This window comes from Piliocolobus tephrosceles, chromosome 5 (genome assembly GCF_002776525.5).
Source record: "Piliocolobus tephrosceles isolate RC106 chromosome 5, ASM277652v3, whole genome shotgun sequence".
Classification (NCBI taxonomy): Eukaryota; Metazoa; Chordata; class Mammalia; order Primates; family Cercopithecidae; genus Piliocolobus; species Piliocolobus tephrosceles.
Genome location: NC_045438.1, coordinates 136,325,563 through 136,342,309, shown reverse-complemented (window position 1 = coordinate 136,342,309; position 16,747 = coordinate 136,325,563). Strand labels below are relative to the sequence as shown.

Sequence of the window (16,747 nt, the reverse complement as noted above, 5' to 3'; positions counted from 1 at the left end):
AGGTTGACTGGGCAAATCACTTGAGCCCATGAGTTTGAGACCAGCTTGGACAACATGGTGAGACCCTGTCTCTACGAAAAATACAAAAATTATCTAGGCATGGTGGTGTGTGGCAGCTACTCAGGAGGCTGAGGTGGGAAGATGGTTTGAGCCCAGGAAGTTGAGGCTGCAGTGAGCCATGATTGTGCCACTGCACTCTAGCCTAGGCAACAGAGTGAGACCTTGTCTCAGAGACAGAGACAGAGAGAGAGAGAGAGAGAGAGAGAGAGAGGGTCTTGCTCTGTTGCCCAGACTGGAGTGCCACGGAGCCATGGCTTTCACAAGCAAAATCATAGCATACTGCGGCCTTGAACTTCTATCCTCAAGTGATACTCCTACCTCAGCCTTCTGAGTAGCAGAGACATAGGCACATACCACTGCACTCAGCAAGAGTTAGCTAAATTTACTCTGCCATGCTCTATAAATGGAACAATAAAGCCTAGATGGCTGGACGTGGTGGCTCATGCCTATAATCCTAGCACTTTGGGAGGCTGAGGCGGGCGGATCACCTGAGGTCAGGAGTTCAAGATCAACCTGGCCAAGATGGTGAAACCCTGTTTCTACTAAAAATACAAAAATTAGCTGGGCCTGGTGGTAGGTACCTGTAATCCCAGACACTAGGGAGGCTGAGGCAGAAGAATCACTTGAACCCAGGTGGCAGAGGTTGCAGTGAGCTGAGTCGCCACCACTGCACTCCAGCCTGGGTGACAGAGCAAGACTCCATCTCAAAAAAAAAAAAAAAAGTCTAGATGATAGTACATCTATTACAACGTGGTTTAATGACTTAAAATTTTTTCTTTTTTTTTTTTGGTTTGTTTTTGAGACACGGTCTCAATCTGTTGCCCAGGCTGTAGTACAGCAGCATGATCTCAGCTCATTGCAACCTCTGCCTTCCAGGGTCAAGTGATCCTCCTACCTCAGCCTCCTGAGTAGTTGGGACCACAGACATGAGCCACTATGCTCAGCTAATTTTTGTGTTTTTTTGTAGAGATAGGATTTGGTCATGTTGTCCAGGCTGATCTCTAACTTTTTTTTTGAGACTGAGTCTTGCTCTGTCACCCAGGCTGGAGTTCAGTGGCACAATCTCAGCTAACTGCAACCTGTGCCTCCCGGGTTCAAGTGATTCTCCTGTCTCAGCCTCCCTAGTAGCTGGGACTACAGGCAGGTGCCACCACGCCCAGCTAATTTTTTGTATTTTTAGTAGAGACAGGGTTTCACCGTGTTTGCCAGGATTGTCTCAATCTCCTGAACTCCTGATCGGCTGGCCTCAGCCTCCCAAAGTGCTGGGATTACAGGCATGAGCCACCGTGCCTGGCCTGGCCTCCAACACTTTAGCTCAAGTGATCTGTCCACCTGGGCTTCCCAAAGTACTGGGATTACAGGTGTGACCCACCATACCTAGCCACATTTTTTTTTCTTTTAAACTCCGTTTACTACTCTTCCCAATTTAAATTGTATTTTATTTAGAGACAAGTTCTCACTCCGTTGCTCAGGCTGGAATGCAGTGGCAAAATCATAGCTCACTGCATCCTTGTAACTCCTGGGCTCAAGGAATCCTCCTGCCTCAACTTCCTGAGTAACTGGTACTATAGGCGTGTGCCACCATGTCCTGCTAATTTTAAATTTTTTTGTAGAGACAGAGTCTTGCCATGTTGCCCAGGCTGGTCTCAAACCCTGACCTCAAGCCATCCTCTCACCTTGGCCTCCCAAAGTGCTGGGATTACAAATGTGAGCCACTGTGTCCACTGGTTTACTGAGTATTTTAAGCCTACTGTTGAGGTCTACTGCTCTGAAATATAAGATTTCTTTAAAATGATTAATGCTCACTGAAAATGTACATAGTTAACCAAGAGCTCTGATGGAGATGTCCAAAGAGATGAACGTTGTTTTCTTCTTTTTTTCTTTTGAGACGGAGTCTCGCTCTTGTTGCCCAGGCTGGAGTGCAATGGCGCGCGCACACACACTCACACACACACACACCCAGGGTGATTGCTATGCAAATTAAATTCAGCTTCACCAATCAGCTTGCTTCTCCTAATCCCTCATAGAAATCTTGGAGCAGCCCTGGGGTGCAGTGAGGCCAGATTCCAGGAAGGGAATGGATGGGATGGGTCTGGGTACTGGTGAGCAGTGGGGAGGGGAAGTAGGTTAGCTTCTGGGCCAAGGAGGGCTCCTGGAGGCTTGTTCTGGGTAAAAGCTGGTCTTCTTGAACCTCAGAAGTTAGGGGAACCCACATCCTGGTCTCACCCGCCCAACCGCCCACTCACCCTTGGGTTAGCAGCCATCTAAGCCCCACCCTCCCCCTCACACTCTTAGCTAGCCTGCCGCAAGCTGGCCCCTTGGCCTCCTAGAGACCCAGACATCTCCATCAGCAGCATCCATCCTCTCTCCTCAGGGAGGCATGCATTTGATGCTCGAGGTCCCTGGCAGTTGTGATCCTTAGCAAGTGATGTGTGAGTCCCGTGTGTCATAGGAAGCTCCCCATCCCCATCTGGTGACCAAAGGCCTGGCTACAAGTAGTGAGTCCTCCCTCCTCCACCCAGACCTCACTGCTCAGATCCCCTTCGCCAACTGGGACATCTTCCGACATGGCTTGGATGCTGTTGCTCATCTTGATCATGTTCCATCCAGGTGACAGGGCGTGTGCTCAGGACCCCAAGGAGTGTGGGTGGGAGGAGGGAGATCCAGGAGGCTGGACTAGATGCTATAGGGAACAGGCTTGGTGGGGGCTGAAACACCCAGCTCTGAGGGAGGAGTGGGACCGCTCCAAAGGTGACACTCAGTGGACTCCCCCTATTCACAGTCTCTCTGTGTCATCCACTGTGAAGCTTTTTAGCTGGGGTCTAGACATATAATTAAGAGTTTGAGAGATCCAAGGAAATCTGTGATAAATTTCTTGGTGAAACTGTTTTTTGTTTTGTTTTGTTTTTGAGACTGAGTCTCGCTCTGTCGCCAGGCTAGAGTGCAGTGGTGCGATCTCGGCTCACTGCAACCTCTGCCTCCCGTGTTCAGGCGAATTGCCTCAGCCTCCCCGAGTAGCTGGGACTACACGCATGCACTACCACACCTGGCTAATTTTTTTTTTTTTTTGAGATGGAGTCTTGCTCTGTCACTTTGACTGGAGTGCAGTGGCACAATCTTGGCTCAGTGCAACCTTCACCTCCTAGGTTCAAGCAATTCTCCTGCCTCAGTCTCCTGGGTAGCTGGGATTACAGGCATGCACCACCACACCCAGCTAATTTTTGTATTTTTAGTAGAGACAGGATTTTACCATGTTGGCTGGGCTGGTCTCAAACTCCTGACCTCAGGTGATCTGCCCACCTTGGCCTCCTAAAGTGTGGGGATTACAGGCCTGAGCCACTGCTCCCAGCCATTTTTGTATTTTTAGTAGAGATGGAGTTTTGCTATGTTGACCAGTCTGGTCTCAAATTTCTGATCTCAAGTGATCTGCCTGCCTTGGTCTCCCAAATTACTGGAATTACAGGCATGAGCCACTGCGCCCGCCTGGTGGTGAAACTTTTTTTTTGTTTGAGACAGTTTCATTCTATTGTCCAGGCTAGAGTGCAGGGGCAGTATCTCAACTCACTGTAGCCTCCACCCACCGGGTACAAGTTCTCCTCCTGTCTCAGCCTCCCAAGTAGGTGGGATTACAAGTGCATGCCATTACCACCGGCTAACTTTCGTATTTTTAGTAGAGATGAGGTTTCACCACGTTGGCCAGGCTGGTCTCGAACTCCTGACCTCAGGTGATCCACTCACCTTGGCCTCCTAAAGTGTTGGGATTACAGGCGTGAGCCACCGCTCCTGGCTGAAACTGTTTTTAATGAACTGAGAGACCTTAATTATCAAGCATATTATTAACTAAATGCAGGAGTTCTCAAAATGTGGATTTCTGGGAACCTAGAACAAATTCTTAGGCCCCACTCCAGACCTACTGAAGAGAAAACTCTGGGGTGGCCCCAGGAATCTGTTTTAGCAGATGCTCCGGGTAATTTCCATACACACTAAAGTTTGAGAACCACTGAAATAGAATGACTCATAAATTTCTCTCTGTAGATAATTTAATCAGGGATTTTAATATTTGGTTTAATTCATCAACATGGACGGGTTAAATAGGAATCTCAACCAATTAAGGCCATGTCTTCACCTGGAGATTTAATTAGTTAATGTTCTTTAACGAAAAACAATGAGTTTCCAGGTGCACTTTGGGAGGCTGAGGCAGGTGGATCACTTGAGATCAGGAGTTGAGACCAGCCTGGTCTGAGGCGGGTGGATCACTTGAGGTCAGGAGTTTGAGACCAGGTAGTGAAACCCCGTCTCTACTAAAAATACAAAAATTAATCAGGCATGGTGGTGGGTGCCTGTAGTCCCAGCTACTTGGGAGGCTGAGGCACCAGGATTGCTTGAACCCAGAGTGGGGAGTTTGCAGTGAGCCAAGATCGTACCACTGCACTCCAGCCTGGGCAACAGAGCAAGACTCCCTCTCAAAAAAAAAAAAGAAAGAAAGAAAAAAGAAAAAGAGGAAAGAGGAAGGATGGCTTACTGTACAATGCCATTTGTACTAAAATAATACCTGGAATAATATAATGAGTGATATTCGTTAACTAGGCAGCCGCATTCATTAATGAGCTTAATTTCACCATGATGGTTTACATTTCAGCCAGACAAGTTACTACTGAACTGGCCGGAGAATGATGGCAGAGGGTGAGAGTGAGGGTTGGTATAGGAAGAATTTGAAACATGATTTTTATTTTTTATTTTTTGAGATGGAGTCTTGCTTTGTTGCCCAGGCTGGAGTGCAATGGCACAATCTCGGCTCACTGCAACCTCTGCCTCCCAGGTTCAAGCGATTCTCCTGCCTCAGCCTCCCGAGTAGCTGGCATTACAGGTGCACACCACCATGCCTGGCTAATTTTTGTATTTTTTTAGTAGAGATGGGGTTTCACCATGTTGGCCAGGATGGTCTCGAACTCCGGACCTAGTGATCCACCCACCTCAGCCTCCCAAAGTGCTGGGATTACAGGCATGAGCCACCACACCCAGCCGAAAAATGATTTAATAAGCAATGTTAAGAAATCAGATTGGTTAAGAGGAAAGGGTTTAATGAGGCACCCAAAGTATCTATTCCCATGCACCCTATGCCCAGAGACAGCTGGGATGTTCTACTCCAAGCTCTGTTGTCTTTTCTCTTTGGAGTAACTTGGGAGGTGTTTCTCTGGGTCTTCTTTCTGCCCCCAGGATCCTGTGCTCTCTGGGTGTCCCAGCCCCCTGAGATTCGTACCCTGGAAGGATCCTCTGCCTTCCTGCCCTGCTCCTTCAATGCCAGCCAAGGGAGACTGGCCATTGGCTCCGTCACATGGTTCCGAGATGAGGTGGCTCCAGGGAAGGAGGTGAGGAATGGAACCCCAGAGTTCAGGGGCCGCCTGGCCCCACTTTCTTCTTCCCGTTTCCTCCGTGACCACCAGGCTGAGCTGCATATCTGGGACGTGCGAGGCCATGACGCCAGCATCTACGTGTGCAGGGTGGAGGTGCTGGGCCTGGGTGTCGGGACAGGGAATGGGACTCGGCTGGTGGTGGAGAAAGGTGAGATGCTGGGAGGTGGTATCTCCTCCTCGCTAGAGACCCCAAGAGGCAATGTCCTTGGGAGTCAGGGATGCTCCTCTGAGGCCCCTACCCTCCCTGAGCCTGTGTGCACTTCTTCCCCAACCCCCTTCTCCATTGCCCCATGCAGAACATCCTCAGCTAGGGGCTGGTACAGTCCTCCTCCTTCGGGCTGGATTCTATGCTGTCAGCTTTCTCTCTGTGGCCATGGGCAGCACCCTCTATTACCAGGGAAAATGTGAGTAATGGAGCCAGGGGCAATAGTGGATGGGATGGGAGGGGCAGTAAGAGAGTGGGAGGAGGGAGGACGGAGACAAGGAAGAGGAGAGCCTTGGGACTGCGACACTGAGCGGCTCCTGTCCTCTCTCTGACCAGGTCACTGTCACATGGGAACACACTGCCACTCCTCAGGTGGCCCCTGAGGAGTGATTCCAGAGCCCAGAGGTCCCTAGTCCTCTTCAAAAGACCCCAATAAATCACTGTCTGCCCCACCACTAACTCCTCCTTATGAGTCTCAAGTGTTTTCTTCTCCATTCTCCAGATGCCAAATCTACTCTCTCCGGATTTCCCCAGCTCTGAACTCTCCCTTCCACCAGGTCTGACCTGGAAAGGTCCAAGAAGGCAGCTTCCGGCTGTGGTCCCAGGGCCCCTCCCACCACCATGTGGGAGCTCAGCACACCTGCGTCCCCCAGTCCCAGGAGGCTGAGCCTGATTGTCTTGAGAAATGGGAAGGATCAGATATGACTCCTCCTTGGCAACTGCCCTTTCCTGCCAGGCCCACACATACCCTCCTCTGGCTGCCAGGGGAGCTTGGGTCCATGAACATTCTCTCTCACCCAGTAAATTACTACTTGACCCAGAGCAGGTGGACGGGTGAGCCACGTGTTTTTTTAATTTTAATTTTTAAAAAACAAATTCCCTATTCAAAGGTCAAAAAGCCACAGAAGTTTTCATGATGATCATTTTGAATGGAGGCTCGAGATGGATTGAGAGGACTGAGACACAGAAGTGGGGGGACCATGGTCTTTACTGGGTGGACCACAGGGGGACCCTGTCCACTCGCCTGGGTTGAGGAAGGTATCTGGGGTGCTCATGTGGGTTTCTTCTCAGCAATGCAGGCATAGTCAGCTCTGGGATCCTCCTTGGTGCCTCTCTTGTCTCTGTCCCTGAGGTCAGGTCCTTCACTGCAGGACACTGGCAGCCTCTGCAGAGACGCATAGTGGAGCTCCTGCTCTGAGGACCCCTGGACCTGGGGCCAGGACAGAAGGTGCTGATGGGAGGCGATGCCTTCAGACCCTTCCCTGTGAGTTCTTCTCCCACCTCCAGCCTTTCTTACTTCCCTCTCTTCTCTCTCTCTTTCTCTCCCACCTGCCCCCACCATCTTTGGAGACAGAGTTCCACTATGTTGTCTAGGATGGTCTTCAACCCCTGAGCTCAAGCTATCTTCCTGCCTCAGCCTCACAACAGCTGGAATGACAGGTGTGAGCCACTGTGCCTGGTTCTGGAGCCTCTCTCTCTCTTTCTCTTTCTCTCTTTCTCTCTCCCTCTCTCTCTCTTTTTTTTTATCTCTCTTTCATTGTTCTTTCTCTTTGTGTCTCTCTCTTACTCCTATCCTCCCTATCTCTCACTCCTATCCTCCCTCTCACTTTTTCTTTTGGTTTCTGTCTCATTTTCTCTTTCTCTCGCCTCGATTTTCTCTGCCTCTCTCATGCTCCTACTTTCCCTCTCCTTGTCTCCCACTCCCAACCCTCCTCTCAGCACTCAGCCATGCTTCTCCCCACTCCCCCACTCAGGATCTCTCTTACCCTCCCCACTCCCTGTCCCCGGACTCACCCAGCTCCTCTCCAGCCTCTTCACTGGAAGAAAAAAAGAAGCTCAGCACAGCCCACCCTTTGTGCTTCTCCCGGGCCCTCCCCAGCTCCCCACCCCAGCAGGCGTGGACTCCTTTGTTGGCTTCCCAGTGGCTCCAGGGCCAGGCAGTGTTCTGGGAAAGCAGTGGGAAAGGGTGTGGGTGGGGCCACGGGTGCCACTGCTGCCGGTGGGAGGGAGGGAGTGCAGTGCTCACCTCTTCGATGCAGCTGACACAGGCAGGCGGACAGAAGGACCACAGCCAGAAGCAGGAGCCCGCCCAACCCCAGGGCCACGCAGATGTATATATCTACAGGGAAGAGGGCTCAAGGTTAGAAAACCCATTCCCTTTCCAGCGTACCCCAGCCTCCTGGTTGGTTGTGGCTTTCTCAGCTTCCCTCTCCAACAGTTTTAGAGGCAGAAAAATATACCCTCAGAGCTTCCTCATCCCAAACCTTAATACCTCACCTCCTACCAGGGTACATGCCCTACCTTGCCTCATAGCTGAGATGGCTCACCCCTCAGAGGCTTCCCACCAGAATCCCTGCTGTTTCTGGGCCTCCCGTGAGGTCCCTTTCCCTCCTGCACCAGCTGCCCCAGAGGCCTCTCCACCTAGTCATGAGCTACATACATCACTGTCCCCCATCACTTCCTAAGCTCCCAGGACCCTCCCTATCCAGATGTGAGAGGCCCTTTACTTACTTGTTTTACCATCACTGCAAACACACATTAGGTCAGGGATCAGGGACTGGCCTGGAGGTCAGGAACTCTAGTCCTTGCTCTTTTAGGTGAAATGATCAGGGGCTAGTGATGCGCCTCAAGTTCCTCCTCTGTGAAGTGAGGGGCCCTCCGTTCGTTATAATCGTTCCCAGGCTGGGGAGCCTCACTTATGTGCCAACCCTGAGCTGGGCACTTTCCATTCTTCACTGCTAATCCCCAGAACACAGGGTATCATGGTGCCCATTGCCCAAGACCCAAGATTCCAGCCTGGACTTTACAAGGTCATCCATCCCAGAAGGGTGGAGCTGGGGTTTAAGGCCAGCTCTGTCCAGCTCCAGAGCCCAGCCCTTCCCTCTGCCCTGGGCTGACCAGGTGGTTTGGAGGGGACTTTCCAGCCCTGGATGGTTCTAGGTGCTGGTAAGGGGCTGATGGAGGGGAAGGACCCCGGGCCTGGATGGGTGTGGGCACTGGCGGGAAGTAGGGAGGGTGATGTCAGCACACCCAGCAGGTGGGCTGCTCCCTGAGCCCCAGAGCAGTGCGGGAGTGTGGGGGCCCCTTTGGCTGGTGTGGAGAGCTGCTTCCCACAGGCAGATGCTGCTGGGGCTGAAGTGGGGCATAGAGGAGTATCTGGGGCCCCATAACTTCCCCTCAGGCACTTCCTCCCCTCCAACCACTGCTTCCTGTTTGAGGGCAAAGAGGGGGCCGCTGTCTTCACCCCAGAGCCAAGTATACTGACTAGGGTCTGGAAACTAGGACCCTTCTGGGTTTAGGAGGAATTCTCGGGGGTGGGCAGCAAAAGCCCAGATGGAGGCCATAAGGGCCGTGGGCACAGAAAGGAATTGTCTTTAATTTTTTTGGGGAGCCGAGATTCAAAGGATTCCTTGACGGCCCAGGGAAACTCAAACCCATACTCTCCCTCCCCTTATCTTAGCTTCACCCCACTCTGGGGTGTGACCATCCTTCCACCAAGGTCCCTGCCCATTCCCAGCTTACCCAGAGCTTGTGGCCTGCAGGATGGACAGACTTCAAACTGGCCAGTGCTGTCTGGCTGGAGAGAAGTGTTGCCACCTCAGACATTCCTGCCCCTCCTCTGGCTTTAACTTCTCCCCCAGCCTGGGTTCCTCCCCAGCATTGTTAGGAAAGGAAGCTGGGCTTGAGGGTCAGGGTTACAACATCTTTCCTTTTTTTTTTTTTTTTTTTTTTTGAGACGGAGTCTCGCTCTGTCACCCAGGCTGGAGTGCAGTGGCTGGATCTCGGCTCACTGCAAGCTCCGCCTCCCGGGTTTACGCCATTCTCCTGCCTCAGCATCCCGAGTAGCTGGGACTACAGGCGCCCGTCACCTCGCCCGGCTAGTTTTTTTGTATTTTTTAGTAGAGACGGGGTTTCACCGTGTTAGCCAGGATGGTCTCGATCTCCTGACCTCGTGATCTGCCCGTCTTGGCCTCCCAAAGTGCTGGGATTACAGGCTTGAGCCACCGCGCCCGACCACAACAGCTTTCTTTACAAACTCCAGGGCCTGTAGCTAGGGCTGTAATCTGCCTCAGTTCCAGTCATTTCACTGATCCTGCCACTAGTCAGCGAACACCCACCTCCTTCATGTGTCTTCCTTGATTAATTTTTTCTCTATTACCTTGTTACACTTCATTTGTTGAGACCTCTTGATCTTGGTGTATGTGTGTGGACACACATATGCCACTCCAGTTCAGACTGGGAGCTCTAGCACATTTGGTGTTCTGGTGACCCACTTGGTGTTCTGCAGCTCTATGCAACAGGCTGCTTGGCTGTCTGATTAACAAACACGAGAGTTAAAGGCAGCCACAGTAGATCTACATGAGCCCTGTGGATAGACCAAGGACAGAAAGTTGCTGACAAGTTGGTGATAGGAAAGGAGGTGTGGGCAATCCAGGTAGACTTTCTGTAAGAGGCAGTATTCTGGCATTGAACACAGAACTAAGTAAAGGCAGCAGCCTGAGGCCCTCTGGAGAGACCTGGGTGAAGGCTTCTTAGTGGCACTGTGATGGAGAAGGAGATGGGTGCTGGAGGATTGCACACCCACTCCTTGAGGAGGGTGAAGACTGGGGAGCTCATGTAAGGCAAGGGGTGAGGAGGAGATTTGGTGCCTGGGTGGGTCCATATTCATTTGTGTTTCCCCTTCCAAATTCAATAACCTTCTACTTCCTCCCCGACCCTTCTCCATGTTCCCTATGCTGAATAATATTCAGGGTTTTTTATTTTTTTTTAACATTTTATTATTAAAAAGTACAAACAAAGAGTGAAATGAGACTAATTGTATGGTGGACATATTCTTACCACCTAGATGCTACTATTAACATTTTGTTTGTTTGTTTGTTTTTGAGTTGGGGTCTCTATCACCCAGCCTGAAGTGCAGTGGTGAAATCATAGCTCACTGCAGCCTTGAATTCCTGGGCTCAGAGATCCTCCCATCTGAGCCTCCTGAGTAGCCAGGACTACAGACACCAGCTACCACATGAGGCTTTGTAGAGATGGGGTCTTACTGTGTTGCCCAGGCTGGTCTTGAACTCCTAGTCTCAAGCAATCTTTCCACCTTAGCCTCCCAAGTGCTGGCATTACAGGAGTGGACACCGCACCCAGCTCTATTCACATTTTCTGTTTACTTTACACATATGTATCCTTCCATCTCACTTTTAAATATCTTTTAAAATTGCAAATATCAGTACATTTTACATCTAAACCCTTCAGAAGCTTAACATTGACTGGAGTTCAGTATTTATTTCCCCATTTCTTTTCTGGCCTGAGGAAGGCAAATTTTAATACAAATCACAAGTCAGTACTTTTTTTTTTTTTTTTTGAGACGGAGTCTTTCTCTGTCGCCCAGGCTGGAGTGCAGTGTTGTGATCTTGGCTCACTGCAACCTCTGCCTTCCGGGTACAAGCGATTCTCCTGCCTCAGCCTCCCAAGTAGCTGGGACTACAGGTTTGTGCCACCACGCCCAGCTAATTTTTGTATTTTTAATGGAGACGGGGTTTCATCACATTGGCCAGGCTGGTCTGGAACTCTTGACCTCAAGTGATCCACCTGCCTTGACTCCCTAAAGTGCTGGCATTATAGGCGTGAGCCACCTCGCCTGGCCTAGTACTGGTTTTTGTTTGTTTGTTTTTTAAGACAGAGTCTCGTTCTTGTCACCCAGGCTAGAGTGCAATGGCACGATTTTGGCTCACTGCAACCTCTGCCTCCTGGGTTCAAGTGACTCTTCTGCCTCAGCCTCCCAAGTAGCTGGAATTAAAGGCACCTGCCACCATGCCCAGCTAATTTTTATATTTTTAGTAGAGATGGGGTTTCACCATGTTGGCCAGGCTGGTCTTGAACTCCTGACCTCAGGTGATCCATCTTCCTCGGCCTTCCAAAGTGCTGGTATTACAGGCATGAGCCACTGCGCCCGGCCCCAGTACTCGGTTTTTAAACTGCCTTTTCATCAAGGTTCTGGAGCCAGATGCCTGGGTTCAAATCCTGGTTCTGCCACTGGCTCTGTGAGCTCCGTAAGTTTCTTAACCTCTCTGTGCCTCAGTTTCCTCTTAGGGTTTTCGTCAGGATTATAATTATTGGCTGGGTATGATGGCTCATGCTTGTAATCCCAGCACTTTAGGAGGCCAACATGGGCAGATATGTGAGTCCAGGAGTTTGAGCCCAGCCTGGGCAATATGGCAAAAATCCATCTCTACAAAAAGTACAAAAATTAGCTGGGCATGGTGGCATGTGCCTATAGTCCCAGCTATTCAGGAGGCTGAGGTGGGTGAATCCATAGAGCCTGGGAGGTCAAGGCTGCAGTGAGCCATGATCCTGCCATTGCACTCCAGTCTGGATGACATAGCAAGACCCTGCCACAAACAAACAAACAAACAAACAAACAAACAAACAAACAAACAAACAATTAAAGTGTGTAAATCAGTGGCATACACATGCTAAGTGAATTTTGTGGGTCAGCTATATTATTATTAGTAGTAGTATGGGAACACATAGAGATGTTACCAAGAAGGGGAGATGATTGGAGCCACTTCCAGCTTCCTTGGACCTGGTCTTTCTTCCTTTGACTCTTTTTTTTTTTTTTTTTTTAGACAGAATCTCAGACTGTCGCCCAGGCTGGAATGCAATGATGCAATGGTGCGATCTTGGCTCACCGCAACCTCTGCCTCCCGGGTTTAAGTGATTCTCCTGCCTCAGCCTCCTGTGTAGCTGGAATTACAGGCGTGTGCCACCACACCCAGCTAATTTTTTGTATCTTTAGCGGAGACGGGGTTTTACCATGTTGGCCAGGCTGGTCTTGAACTCCTGACCTCGAGTGATCCACCTGCCTCCGCCTCCCAAAGTGTTGGGATTACAGGTGTAAGCCACCGCCCTGGCTCCTCCCTTGACTCTTAACCACTCATGCTGCCTACGTCTACCATTCATGTGGTCCTTACTGCTTTGTTTTGGTTATTCCTGCATTTATTTGTCCTTTTATTCATTTATATATAAACATTTAGTAAGCACCTACCAGTGGATAGGGCTCATTGTAGACTTCGAAGCTCTCTGAGGGTGGGAGTACGCCTCGTTCTTCTGTCTTTACTCTTTGTAGCAAGGGAGGTAAAGCTCCATTTCCATCCCTCCTCAGTGAGTCAGTAGTCAGTGGTGAGGCTAAGGCTTACCTCTCCCTTTCTCATTCAGCACAAGGGGCTGGAGGTGAGCAAGGGAATGGGAGGATGTCAGCCCAGTATGGGAATCAGTTCTTCTCAAGGACCCAGACATCCATCCCTCAAGACTCCAGTCCTTGTCCTACTCCAGCCCTTGACCTCAGAGACGGGATCAGCTCTTCCTTCAGCACCTACCTTGAGGGTTTAGAAGAATGCAAACCACACTGGAAACCTGGAGATCTGTGTTCTCATTTCAGCTCTGCTGACTGGCTTCCTGCAAGCTACCTTCCCTCCCTGAGCCTCAGTTTCCCTGTCTGCTGAGCCAGAAGATGTCTAAGGACCTCTTTGGTTCCACCCTGAGAGCCTGTCTCCCTACCCCAACTTCTTCCCCAGTTCAGAGAACCCGGGCATCCAGCTGCCCCACCCCAGCTCTGGGTAAACAGGAAGCTGGGTGAGGGGAGCAGGGGTGTGTGGAAAGTCCCAGCCAGGTGTGCAGGTCTACAGAGAGGGGGTGGCCCCGTCCCTGAGGTATGAAAGCCCCCTGCTCTGGCTCTGGTTCAGTCTCAATGGGGGCACTGGGGCTGGAGGGCAGGGGTGGGAGGCTCCAGGGGAGGGGCTCCCTCCTGCTAGCTGTGGCAGGAGCCACTTCTCTGGTGACCCTGTTGCTGGCGGTGCCTATCACTGTCCTGGCTGTGCTGGCCTTAGTGCCCCAGGATCAGAGAGGACTGGTGAGTGGCTGCAGCAGGCCCTGGTGGAGAGCTGTATCTTGCAGATGCTTGGCTCCCTCTGGTTGTGCCTGTGGTCTTTTGCCCCGTCTGGCTCAGCTGGCTCGGCTGTCCCTGGTGGGGATGTCCTGTCTCTTTGCTGACTCTCTGTCCATGTTCCTGTCCAGGAGGCAGAGGCTGCAGTGAGCCACTGCAGTGAGCCACTGCAGTGAGCCCCTGCGGGAACCTGCCGGGCCGGGGACGGGGGATGGTGCTGTCTGTGGGATGAGTGCCAGCTGGGGGCGCGGGAACATGGATGTGGGGTGCAGAGCACTGTTCCTGTGATGTTCCTGTGATGTTTCTGTGATGTTGTGCTTGTATGCTGACACAGCCCCTTGTGTCTCCTCTCCTCTTTCCGAGGTACGTCTGTTTCTCTGCCCAAGTACCTATGCCTTGCTTGCTCTCCCTTCTAGGGAGGTGTGTGTTGGGGATGGTGCTGGTGGGAGAAACCCCAGGCCTGCAGCTTGGGGCCACTTTCAGAGGGGTAGGGGTGACATGAGTTGAATCTGAACTCTGGGCACTGTGACCCACCCAACCAGGTAACGGACACCGCTGACCCCGGGGCACAGGCCCAGCAAGGACTGGGTAAGAGCAGACTGTCTCTCCTTCCCCGCTTCAGTCCCTCAGGGGCTCCCAGCTCCCAGCTGCGTTCCCAGACACCTCTTCCTCTAGGAATCCAGGCTCCCATCCCTGCGGCCCGTCCTCTCAAGGGTAGCCTGCATGGGTGGCTGCCCTGGCCCCAATCGTGGACTCTTTGCCCCTTCCAGGGTTTCAGAAGCTGCCGGAGGAGGAGCCAGAAGCAGATCTCAGCCCCGGGCTCCCAGCTGCCCACCTCATAGGTAAGGACCTCAAAGACCTGAATAAGAGTGTAAATAATCCGAAGGTTCCAATTCTGCTCGCCCAGAGTCCTTCGGCTCCATGATTCCAGGGCTCAGTTTCCCACCCGCTTCACCACCTTTCGCCGCTCATGCCCACCCTTCCGCTCGTCCCCGCAGTGTAGTTTCTTCTTCCCTCCGGTGCAAGCAAAAGCCGGCCTGGGGGTCCCCACTACAGCGCTCTGCACCCCACATCCAAGTTCCCTCGGCCCCCAACTCGCACTTATCCCAGAGACAGCAGCATCCCCCCTCCCCCGGCCCGGTCGGTTCCCGCAGGGCTAAAAGCCGCCACCCTCCCAGAAGTCCCAAGCCTTTAGGATCGCATTCCCAAGAGCGCGTGGGCCCGTGTCTCCGCAGGCGCTCCGCTGAAGGGGCAGGGGCTAGGCTGGGAGGCGACGAAGGAACAGGCGTTTCTGACGAGCGGGACGCAGTTCTCGGACGCCGAAGGGCTGGCGCTCCCGCAGGACGGCCTCTATTACCTCTACTGTCTCGTCGGCTATCGGGGCCGGGCGCCCCCTGGCGGCGGGGAACCCCGGGGCCGCTCGGTCACGCTGCGCAGCTCTCTGTACCGGGCGGGGGGCGCCTACGGGCCGGGCACTCCCGAGCTGCTGCTCGAGGGCGCCGAGACCGTGACTCCCGTGCTGGACCCGGCCGGGAGGCAAGGGTACGGGCCTCTCTGGTACACAAGCGTGGGGTTCGGCGGCCTGGTGCAGCTCCGGAGGGGCGAAAGGGTGTACGTCAACATCAGTCACCCCGATATGGTGGACTTCGCGAGAGGGAAGACTTTCTTTGGGGCCGTGATGGTGGGGTGAGGGAATATGAGTGCGTGGTGCGAGTGTGTGAATATTGGGGGCCCGGACGCCCAGGACCCCATGGCAGTGGGAAAAATGTGGGAGACTGTTTGGAAATTGATTTTGAGCCTGATGAAAATAAAGAATGGAAAGCTTCAGTGCTGCGGATAAAGATGCTGAGTTGCCACACACGTCTTAATTCAGGATGGGTGCACGGGTGTGGGTTAAATATTCTCAGTACTCTTCTGGTTGCTTGAAACAATTCATCACAACACAACGTATGGCCTTTGCTCCTACGGATGATGGTGGGCCTGTCCCACCCCCTCCCTGCCTCTGAATGGCCAGGCCTCATCATTAGTCCAGTTGGAGGGTGGGAGGAAGGGGGACTCCTCCAACTCCGAAGCTTCTCCAGGCATCCTGATTTTCAGGGCCACGTGATCCCAACCAGACTCTGCACCACACTCTTTTCTCTTGGGTTCGCCCCAACAGTGAGAGGGGTCATTACACAGCACAGCAAGCACCACTCAGAAAGGCCCAGCAGCAGAGTAAGCCCCTGTCATGACAGAGGAATGAAGCCTGGAGGGGCCCCGCACTTCTCCCCCTAGGGCTGTCTGAAGGCCTCTCTGTTTCCTACCTCACAGTCCACTCTTCTCCTCCAAGGAGCTTAATTCAAGGCTTATAGGGTCTGAAGGGAGGAGGCTGAAGGAGAAAGAAGGGGAGAATATTAGAGAGAGATGGGGACGGCAGGAAGGAGCCTGTGGTGCCTGAAAACACCAGGAAGTTCTGGGGAGGAGGAAAAACCAATGCCCCACTTATGGTGTCCCATTTAGGGTGAGGCGGAAAATCCTCACCGTTTTTTCACACTTTGTGTCCCCCTTCCCAAAAGTGAGTAAGTGTGGGTGCTTCTGGGATGAGTAACAGTAGTCCCCCCTTACTTCATGACTGACTTTCAGCCACACGCTGGAGGAGGTAGAGGGTGACCCAAGGCCCTATCTAGGTCACCCCAGTGGGTCACCCCCCGCCTCAGCCTACCACACGGTTTTCTCCTGCCTGGCACCCCAGGGCTGGAGGTAAAGCCTAATTTCTGAGCTCAGTGGGGGCTCCCAGTCTTGGGGGGCTCAATTTCTGTCTCCGTATTTGTTTTTGGAATTGTTTTTTGAGACAGGGTCTCGTTCTGTCACCCAGATGGGGGTACAGTGGCATGATCATAGCTACTGTAACCTCAAACTCCTGGGCTCGAGTGATCCTCCTGCCTCAGCCTGCTAGAACTACAGGCATGCACCACTATACCTAGTTTTTAATTTTTTTTGTAGAAACAAAGTCTTGCTATGTTGCATAGGCTGGTCTTGAACTAGTGGGCTCAAGTGATCCTCCCACCTCAACCTCCCAAAGTGTTGGGATAACAGGTATGAGCCACTGCGCCCCACCCTTATTTGTCTTTGACTCTCTCCAGAAGAGCC

General features: G+C 52.2%; 3 protein-coding genes across 15 annotated transcripts; 2 read left to right on the top strand and 1 right to left on the bottom strand.

The window, feature by feature from the left end:
• Nucleotides 1-2,333: 2,333 nt before the first annotated feature.
• Nucleotides 2,334-6,517, top strand: NCR3 (natural cytotoxicity triggering receptor 3). Of its 7 annotated transcripts, none has more exons than XM_023188891.3 (5): nucleotides 2,334-2,670; nucleotides 5,278-5,622; nucleotides 5,771-5,878; nucleotides 6,016-6,084; nucleotides 6,182-6,517. In XM_023188891.3, the coding sequence occupies exons 1-4, from the start codon at nucleotides 2,628-2,630 to the stop codon at nucleotides 6,060-6,062; spliced, it is 543 nt and encodes a 180-aa protein (XP_023044659.1). In that variant the 5' UTR covers nucleotides 2,334-2,627; the 3' UTR covers nucleotides 6,063-6,084; nucleotides 6,182-6,517. The 7 variants fall into 7 exon arrangements, with proteins under 7 accessions (XP_023044659.1, XP_023044663.1, XP_023044662.1 ...); XM_023188895.3 differs by having other exon boundaries at nucleotides 5,278-5,411; nucleotides 5,505-5,622; nucleotides 6,016-6,501; XM_023188894.3 differs by having other exon boundaries at nucleotides 5,278-5,429; nucleotides 5,505-5,622; nucleotides 6,016-6,501.
• Nucleotides 6,507-13,302, bottom strand: LST1 (leukocyte specific transcript 1). 4 transcript variants are annotated; one of them, XM_031935668.1, is made up of 7 exons: nucleotides 13,053-13,302; nucleotides 12,722-12,900; nucleotides 9,839-10,045; nucleotides 8,191-8,318; nucleotides 7,706-7,798; nucleotides 7,474-7,496; nucleotides 6,507-6,889 (listed from the first exon to the last, which is right to left on the bottom strand). In XM_031935668.1, the coding sequence occupies exons 4-7, from the start codon at nucleotides 8,216-8,218 to the stop codon at nucleotides 6,731-6,733; spliced, it is 303 nt and encodes a 100-aa protein (XP_031791528.1). In that variant the 5' UTR covers nucleotides 8,219-8,318; nucleotides 9,839-10,045; nucleotides 12,722-12,900; nucleotides 13,053-13,302; the 3' UTR covers nucleotides 6,507-6,730. The 4 variants fall into 4 exon arrangements, with proteins under 4 accessions (XP_031791528.1, XP_023044668.2, XP_023044666.2 ...); XM_023188900.3 differs by having other exon boundaries at nucleotides 9,839-9,993; XM_023188898.3 differs by having other exon boundaries at nucleotides 9,839-9,993; nucleotides 12,722-13,302.
• Nucleotides 6,789-15,459, top strand: LTB (lymphotoxin beta). Of its 4 annotated transcripts, XM_023188887.3 has the most exons (5): nucleotides 6,789-6,943; nucleotides 12,303-12,348; nucleotides 14,161-14,206; nucleotides 14,389-14,460; nucleotides 14,854-15,459. In XM_023188887.3, the coding sequence occupies exons 1-5, from the start codon at nucleotides 6,924-6,926 to the stop codon at nucleotides 15,306-15,308; spliced, it is 639 nt and encodes a 212-aa protein (XP_023044655.1). In that variant the 5' UTR covers nucleotides 6,789-6,923; the 3' UTR covers nucleotides 15,309-15,459. The 4 variants fall into 4 exon arrangements, with proteins under 4 accessions (XP_023044655.1, XP_023044654.1, XP_023044657.1 ...); XM_023188886.2 differs by lacking the exons at nucleotides 6,789-6,943; nucleotides 12,303-12,348 and adding an exon at nucleotides 13,388-13,585; XM_023188888.3 differs by lacking the exons at nucleotides 6,789-6,943; nucleotides 12,303-12,348 and adding an exon at nucleotides 13,609-13,981.
• The last annotated feature ends 1,288 nt before the right edge of the window (nucleotides 15,460-16,747 follow it).

Coding starts and splice junctions, on each gene's coding strand:
- NCR3 (XM_023188896.3), top strand. CDS start 2,628: ATGGCTTGGATGCTGTTGCTCATCTTGATCATGTTCCATCCAG. Junction 2,671..5,277: donor CTTGATCATGTTCCATCCAG/GTGACAGGGCGT, acceptor TTCTGCCCCCAG/GATCCTGTGCTCTCTGGGTG. Junction 5,623..5,770: donor TCGGCTGGTGGTGGAGAAAG/GTGAGATGCTGG, acceptor TGCCCCATGCAG/AACATCCTCAGCTAGGGGCT.
- LST1 (XM_023188898.3), bottom strand. CDS start 8,218: ATGTGTGTTTGCAGTGATGGTAAAACAA. Junction 7,799..8,190: donor TTGCAGTGATGGTAAAACAA/GTAAGTAAAGGG, acceptor TCTTCCCTGTAG/ATATATACATCTGCGTGGCC. Junction 7,497..7,705: donor GTGTCAGCTGCATCGAAGAG/GTGAGCACTGCA, acceptor TTTTTCTTCCAG/TGAAGAGGCTGGAGAGGAGC.
- LTB (XM_023188886.2), top strand. CDS start 13,388: ATGAAAGCCCCCTGCTCTGGCTCTGGTTCAGTCTCAATGGGGGCACTG. Junction 13,586..14,160: donor CCCAGGATCAGAGAGGACTG/GTGAGTGGCTGC, acceptor CCACCCAACCAG/GTAACGGACACCGCTGACCC. Junction 14,207..14,388: donor ACAGGCCCAGCAAGGACTGG/GTAAGAGCAGAC, acceptor TGCCCCTTCCAG/GGTTTCAGAAGCTGCCGGAG.